The sequence below is a fragment of the Papaver somniferum genome, chromosome 4 (assembly GCF_003573695.1).
Source record: "Papaver somniferum cultivar HN1 chromosome 4, ASM357369v1, whole genome shotgun sequence".
NCBI lineage: Eukaryota > Viridiplantae > Streptophyta > Magnoliopsida > Ranunculales > Papaveraceae > Papaver > Papaver somniferum.
The window spans coordinates 84,488,712-84,496,978 of record NC_039361.1 but is presented as its reverse complement, the minus strand read 5'-3'; the positions used below and the strand labels follow the sequence as shown (position 1 = coordinate 84,496,978).

Here is an 8,267-nt window from a genome sequence, read left to right as displayed (position 1 = left end):
TCAAAAACCTAACTTATTTTCGCCCAGGAATTTTTACGGTTGGTATTTTTAAAATTGAAACCAATCGTAAATAATTTTATGGTTACAAAAATGAACCGTAACTGGATTTTCCAAATATTTTTTAGGATTTACGGTTGGTAGTTCTTCAGTAACCAACCGTAACACCTTCAGAAATCGAGTTTACAGTTGGTAATTGAAAAATAACCAACCGTAACTCCATAAATCATTTTTTTTAGGTTTAAATAAATTTGATGATGATTATCAAAGAAATACTGATTTTGATTTCATTTTTTTAATGATTAGGTTTGAATAAACGGGAGGGTAATTTAGTCCTTTTAAAAATGAAAAGGTAATCTAGATCTTTAACATGACATTAGGACACCCCTAACCAATTTGGTAGACATTATTATCATGATTCAGCCACTCCAATAAAATCATTTGCCCCTATAACAGATTACTAAATAAAATGACTAAATAAAAATGCCACATAGTATTTTTTGTGCCTTCCGTTAGAGATGCTCTAAGGACTGTGGTCCAACAGTGGACACCGAGTCCGGTTAGCCATTAGGCGTCTCTTAACCAACAAATCTGGGTACACTATCACTCGGTTACAGCCCGGAAATCAACTATATAATGTCCTGAACTCTTTCTCCCAGCTTTTCTTACTTCAGCACCAGAAAATAAAATCGAAGAGCAAAAGAAAACACCGAGATAGAGGATCTTATAGTTGTAGTTAAAAATTCTAGGGTAAAAATATTAGGGATTTTGGGTTTAAAGAAAAGAAGACAACAATGTCAATGGCGTCGAGGCTTTCCTCCCAGCTCCAACTGTAAGAACTTCTTCTTCCCCTCTTTATCCGTTTCTCTATTTCTTCTTGGTAATGAATCAAGAGTTAAATAAACCCTTTTAACTCAATGTTGCAGGAAAAACATGGAAGAAAATTATGAAGAAGAAGAAGAAGAATAAGAAGTAGTGAAACCCAACCAGCAAGAAAAACAAGAAGTAGAAGAAGATGAACAGCCTGTTAAATGCATCACCCTTTCCAAACGCGGAGGAGGAAGAACTGGGAATAACCAGGTGTATGGATTATCAGGGAAAGGACAATGGAGACAAGAACAAAGATTAAGAGCATCAAGAATGGAACATCATTTAGGTATTCACTGTTCACTTGAAGATCTAATTCAAGAACAATTAAGTAGATTTGATGGTCATTACAGTAGAGCATTAGGACAACGCAGAAGACTTAAAGACATGAGTCAAATTCTAATGCCCACTAAATGTAGACATCCAGTCGAATTGGCATGTCTTTCTTGGTATGGTAATTGGCGTCCTTCAATTCTATCCCTTGTTCAATCGTTTTCACGTACACCGAAATCATCTTCTTCATCTTCTGGAACTACTGCTAGTACTCCACTTTCAAGAAGTGAAAGAGTTTTGTCAGATTTGATTAAACAAACTCGTACTGAAGAGTTGATTCTTGATGAGGAAATGGCAGAAATTCAAGCTAATTGTATACTTCACCCTTCCTTTTAAGAAAGCATCTAAGAGAACCAGCAGTATTGCTTCTGATTTGGCTTGTGTTTATTCTGAGTTTAAGAAAATTGACAGGGTTTACAATCAGGCTCAGAAACTTAGGTATAGGACGTTAGAACTGGTGGTGAAGAAACTGTTGAACCAATCACAAGCTGCAGAGTTTTTAGTGGCATTTGCTGGAATTCAAGAGATGGTTCATGAGTTTGCTGTTTGTCGAAACGTCAGAAGAAAGGTCCCATTTCGGTGACTATAAAGAGCAATAATGGAATGCAACAATTGATAGATTCATATTTATCCTCTGGTAGATAAATAAGACGTGTGTTCTTGTTCAACAGACTTCAAGACGAAACTACTTAACAGACATGACACAAAAACTGGGTAATAGGAAGTGATGCATTTCATCCTTAGAGAGTTAGAAGGAAGACGATTCATTTTGTCAGATGGTTCTCTGTAGTTTACACTAATACAATAGCAGCAGGAACTAAAATCCTGTTTTAATGATACATATGAAGAATAATAAAGAATGGAGAGATATTTTGGATGCATAGAACAATGGAGAGGGTGCTCACATCTTTTATCGATTATAACAATAATAATAAATATCAACAGAGACACAACTCCGTAGCATGACGTAGAAATGGAGTAAGAAAGTTGACGAGGGAGTAACTGTTACTTGATAATCAGATGAAGATGATACCCTGATATTGGCATTGACGAGCGGGGAATGTTTATGTTGTTACGCTGTTCTTTCATAACCACCACCGCCACCAACCTGCATATGTAACCACTCTGATGGGGATCCACCTTGGATGTATTCTCTTGTCGCCTGTGACCTGTAAACTACTCCAGTTGTTTCATATGCTTGTTGTGCACCAAACTGTAAAAGAAATAATACTTGTTTTACATTGTGTATCTCCACTCAATATATTCATTTTTCTTGGTTATAGACATAAGATTGACAAGCTAACCAGTTGATGCTCTTATGTTAAAACGAATCATATAGGATTAAGTCTGCCATTTCAGCATGAGGTTTAAGGTTTTAAAATTCAATGAGAATATCGTAAAACATACTTTTGACAATGCTGGATCAAAACATATACAACCATAAGACATTATGCTTTGAAAGTAATAGACCAAAACTAACTTCTTGACCCTTAGCATGACCTGTTTCTGTTAGGTTTATATCGAGGAAATATCCTATTTATGTTACTGTGTACATCGAGTTGAGTATACAAGCAAGATTGAATCTGAAATGGGTGTTTTTGAAACTTACATCTTTAAATTGAAAACCTTCAGTGCTTGGGCTGGGACCTGAATTGACCGCTTCAAGTTTCATAGACAAGAACTGCATTATCCAGCAATGCATATGACTCAGACTCATATTGGACAAGTGACAACATACATATGTCGTAAGCATAACGAAAACAGAACCAACAAGGACACGACGAATACATACCTCAACCTGACGCTGTAGAGATTGGATGTAATTAATAATCTCATCCAACACTAATGCTTTCCCAATCACCTGCACAACAAAAATTCACCCTACTCTGAATCTGTGATCAACTTTTCTTGGTAACAAAATCGTGTTAACGGAAAGACACAAGAACCGTTCAGAGTTCTGCAACTTGCACAAAACTTCAACAAAGTTTTCTCCAAAAGTACTGGCTAAAAATACTAGCTTCGTGTACGAAGGTAACGAGCAATTGATCTTGTCTAAAATATGGAGAAAAAATCTTAATACCTTATTACATCCAGGGACAAGATCTTGGAGAATTCTCATTCTCTCACTGATCTTTTCTCTTCTAGCCTGTTTCAAAACCAAATCTATAAGCAAAACTTGTAAATGAAACAGTTCCCAGAATACGCATTTATAGATATTGAGGATCTAATAACCTAATTAAGGTCAAACAAGCATTATAGTTGTACGATGTACTGAGTACAAAATTAAAAATGAATAATAGTAGATGGAAAATTACTCTCTCGGCTAGACTGTGACTATCAGTAGCTTGACCTCTTCTCGCTCGAACGTGAATGAAATCTTGCTTCGGGGGTTCGTTTTTTATTTTGGTTTGTTCGGCTGGCTTATTACCCTCGCCCGAACTCGCTTCCATCTCCGACTTCACATCGCCATTATCTTCTCTAGATCCCAACGATTTCAACCGCTTATCTTTCTGCTTATGAAAAATGCAAAACCCCAGATGCAGTTAAACAGATAATTTTGTAAAACAGCCTCATTTCTAGTCTAATTCTAAATCAGCTGAAAATAACAGGGAGAAATAATTACCATTTCCTTAGTCAATTCATCATCACCATCATCCTCAGAAGTTGTTGGTTTATTGTTCAATCCCAAATCTCTTCTCTTATTTCTTCTACCACTCTGATCTGTTGTTACTGTTGATTCTTCAGCCAACCCATTACTCTGATTCGCAAATCCACTCAAATTATGTTCTAAGAAATGTTTCTTTTTAGAATTCCCAAAAATACCATTACTAGATTCTCCACCCCCTCCTCCTCCTCCTACTCCTAATGAAAATGGCCAAATCTCAGCTAAACTAGTACTACTATTATTATTGTTGCTAGTAAATGATGAATTGTTGTTGTTATTTGTAGATGATGAAAATAAACCTTGACTTATTAGTGTTGTATGATCCATTTCTTATTAATAAATCAAAGGAACACCCTCACATTTCTAATACTAGTAGTTTTTGACATTGAAAATGTACTTAACAAAAAAATGAAAAAAAAAAACTTGGAATCAGAAATACTCAGGTTGATCCAGTTCAGTTGAGAGTGTAAATCTACATTTGTTGATGTTGTGGGAATGGCCGTTTTTACTTAGAGAGTGAGATGTGGTTTGGAATCCTTCACTGCTCTCACTGAACTGGACCACAGGTCACTGTTTTGGAGAAAGAAAGGAGATGGAGAGTGGACCAATTACTGGTACTCGCCGATAGAGTTGGAGACAGTGAGAGAGAGAGAGAGTAATGAAGGGAGGGCCATTGATAAGGGTCGGAGTGACGTCGCACCCTTCGGACCCGAAATGGACTCAGATTTGCTCAGCGCACTTGTAGTGAATGTGGGGTCCACCATGGGTAATTAGGTATCTGATCGGTATCTTTTGGTTACAAGCAAAAATTCCAATTGGAAATGTCGGAACGCCACATTTGCTCTTTTCCTTGGCTCGTATCATCGGGTTAAACTATGCAAATGCAACAGCTTATCTTGACAACAACACTGTGTTCCAGTCTGGAACTCATTAGCACTTCCGGATCACCGTCTTAGACTTTTCGCATTAGCTAATTTAGCTTGTTCATGACTGAAGCAGTTAGAATACGGACATCCAATTCAAAATCAATTGACAATGGGTGGAGAGGTCCTAAGAGATTATATATCGCAGGATCTTAGATTGCCTAGATAATGTGGGACTAATAATCTTAACACGCCCCCTCGCGTGTAGTCTCGTCGGGTCTAACACGTGAACAATAAATCGGGTGATGCGGAGTAAAGGCGCGGTCAATAACTCGTCGCAAATAGCCTGTTCTGATACCATGTCAGAATACGGGTATCCAACTCAAAACCAATTGGCAATAAGTGGAGAGGCCCTAAGGAATTATAAACCGCAGGATCTTAGATTGCGCAGACAATATGAGACTAATAATCTCAACAGAAACTCCCATTAGCACATATTGAAATAGAGATTCTGTTTTCAATCATTCCAATTTTCAAATCAGTAAACACTCTCTACTTGATGTATTAAACGGTAAGTCAAACAAAGAGATAAATGCATTTATAGAACTTATCTTTAGTTTTGGTTGAACCCTTATCATTACCCTACACTTAGGGTAATATAAACTCTTCCTGTACTGGATACCCGAACCTTTATAAGATCATGTCTTTATATCCTTACAAAATCTATTAATAAAGTAACTAACTTGCAGTTACATATTTACTTCATGCAAGGTCGTTGGCCAAAGTGTATCAACCGATTTATCTCTTCTCCTAAAGCCACAGAGGTAATTTCTAGACTTTTAGAAAAGCATAAAGCTAACACCACTATGTATAATCAACTCATAATCGTCAAGGTCATGTGCCTGGCACATACTTCTGGACTTGCATCGCCAATGATGCGTACACCTACCAAAGTATTACCATCATGGATATGCATCATTCTCCCAATGATGCAACTTTGCTAATGCAATTCTCGCTTGCATTTTTTGAATGCCTCATGCATCCAGGCCATGGCCAAATACCATTTTGGCTCATGCTAATGCTAACGGCGCATCTCTGGCCATGTCCGAAAATCTAATTTAGCGGATGTTTTTGCCTAGACTGCAACCCTGAATGCCTAGCGCATTTCTGGCCGAGACCAAGTTGCATATGACGCACCACCATGGTGCATCATTACTAAGCCGCTTGACCAAACGGTCATAGATCTCCCCCACCAGCTGAGCGTTTTCGTCGATTTTTCGGCTTAAGGTAAGCTTGAATTTGTTCTTCAAATTGCCACAATGTTGTATTCTTCTCTCAAGAAGCTTCCGACTCTGGTAAATCATGCCACTTTACCAAGTAATATTTTCTCTTATTCTTCTTACTTTTCCCCTCATCTCGATCATCGAGTATACTTTCAATTTGCTTGTTGAATTGTGATCAGTTTACTGGTGGCGGACGCTTCGATTGCTGTCTCGAAGTGTCCAACTCTTTTCATCACTAGTCACTATACCAAAATCAGGATTTTATCACAGGGTGTACCTATTACTGATAAGATTTGTAACAATAAAGCTTGTTGCAAATATGTTGTTATTAATATTATCACAATATGTTGCAACGGTTTTCTCTGTGACAATGACTAATTAAACTCATATTTACAAACCGTTATAATAATTAATAGAAACAATTAATCAAAATTTTAGAATGCGACACGTGCTACACTCGCCACAATTATTCTAAAAATTATAATTGTTACTTTGTATTTGTAACAAATCAACAAGTGGCGCATATAGTCTTTCAATTACGACTACTGTAACAATTAAACTGTTATTCTCATTTGCAACAACACGACACATGTTGCTTTTACTTACATTTGTTGCTACAGTTAAACCAGTGACAATACTTCTAATTACAATTAAAAAAAAATGGGTTGCCCAAGTCATTATCATGGACCTGGGCTCCCAGTTTACAAGCCTGCAATACAAGTCATCATCATGGATCTGGTCTGTTTATAGACCTGCAATACAGTTAAATATATGACTGAAACATAATTGCAATCCGTTCTTTTACTATCTACATTTCAGTGAAAACACAAAAGAAAAAAAAATTATTTGACTTGAACAATTGCATCTTCATTGTTAGGATATCTTTTATGTCCATTTGAAAAAAAAAAAAAAAAAAAAAAAAAAAAAAAAAAAAAAAAAAAAAAAAAAAAAAAAAAAAAAAAACTATAAATCATAAGCAAGCATAAAGGCTAAACTACTGCAGAGTCATAGTGATGCTTCACTCCTTACATTAAGCCTCCAACAACCACGAACCACTGACACAGAAAACTAGTTTGAAGTGAATTTTGAAGTGAATAAGTATACTGAAAAAGTGGGGGTATAACAATGTCATATACCTTCTCTGTGCTAGTGCACTCGCGGATGCCTCTAGTAAAAGACCGTCTTCCTTTATCAATTTTCCCTTAATAATTGTAACGTGTCACCTCTTCCTTTGGCAATTGTTGCCGATTAGTAAGGTGACACGCGTTTAGCTTGGATTAGTTGTTATTAGGGTTTGTACTCCAATCATTGGAGTATTTAAGCTGTAAGAAACCCAGTTTAGGGTAAGTTATGAATTAAGAAGTGTTTAAGGCTGCTCCGGCAGAGTTTTTATTATCCGTCGATTTCCATTTGATTTCTGTTCAATTTTCATTGCCCTGTATCCAATTCGTCGCCACTCTTACTAAGAACACAACTAGTATCAGAGTCGTTCCGTCCTAGCATCATGGTGGCTCATACTTGTAAGGAGCTACAAGAAACCAACAACAGGAGATCGATACTTTACATTCGAATGTAAATAATATAGCTCTGCAACTCAGTACTATGTCTACCAAAGATGATTTACAGTCGCTAAATCTAGAGATGGGTACTAGTATGCAAACACTCAGGACAAATATTGAAAAGAGTTTTCAATCTCAGTTAGAATATTTTTTTTTCTAATCGGGATCTGAACAAAAATCGTAATGAAGCTTCAGGTTCAAATATTGGAGGGATTAATTCTAACTTTCACTCTGGTGGTCGAGACTCTAATCAATTTCATAGAATGCCCGAGCTCGATTTTCCCAGATCTGATGGTGAAAATCCAAAAAACTGGATCCAGAAATGTGAATACTACTTCGAGATGCACAATATACATGAGGTTCACAAGACAAGGATGGCAGCCATACATCTAGATGGCAAAGCCAATAAATGGTATGATAACTTTTGTCTTAATAAACCTGATAATGGTCTTATTTCTGTGATAATGTGTGTGCCAGATTTGAAAATCCTTCTCAGGATAACATAGTTGGCTTGTTCAATAAACTGGCCCAACTAACCACTGTTGATGCTTATTTTGAAGAATTTGAGTATTACAAGGCCTTATTGTTGAGTGTTCACCATGATTTTCCTGAATCCTAAGTCAGTGCCAGCTTTATTGGGGGTTTAAAAGAAGAACTTAGAAGTTCAGTTTTAATGTTTGATCCTAAAACACTTCTACAT

The 8,267-nt window shown here is 36.7% G+C and overlaps 1 protein-coding gene across 2 annotated transcripts; it reads right to left on the bottom strand.

The window, feature by feature from the left end:
• Window positions 1-1,908: 1,908 nt before the first annotated feature.
• On the bottom strand, window positions 1,909-4,529 carry LOC113276070 (transcription factor BHLH089-like). Of its 2 annotated transcripts, none has more exons than XM_026525665.1 (6): window positions 3,821-4,529; window positions 3,513-3,707; window positions 3,278-3,343; window positions 2,990-3,058; window positions 2,807-2,878; window positions 1,909-2,366 (listed from the first exon to the last, which is right to left on the bottom strand). In XM_026525665.1, exons 1-6 carry the CDS (start codon window positions 4,187-4,189, stop codon window positions 2,283-2,285), a joined length of 855 nt encoding a protein of 284 aa, XP_026381450.1. In that variant the 5' UTR covers window positions 4,190-4,529; the 3' UTR covers window positions 1,909-2,282. The 2 variants fall into 2 exon arrangements, with proteins under 2 accessions (XP_026381450.1, XP_026381448.1); XM_026525663.1 differs by having other exon boundaries at window positions 1,909-2,410; window positions 3,821-4,524.
• Window positions 4,530-8,267: the final 3,738 nt, after the last annotated feature.

Coding starts and splice junctions, on each gene's coding strand:
- LOC113276070 (XM_026525663.1), bottom strand. CDS start 4,189: ATGGATCATACAACACTAATAAGTCAAGGTTTATTTTCATCATCTACA. Junction 2,879..2,989: donor CTCTACAGCGTCAGGTTGAG/GTATGTATTCGT, acceptor TGGATAATGCAG/TTCTTGTCTATGAAACTTGA. Junction 2,411..2,806: donor AAGGTTTTCAATTTAAAGAT/GTAAGTTTCAAA, acceptor TTTCTTTTACAG/TTTGGTGCACAACAAGCATA.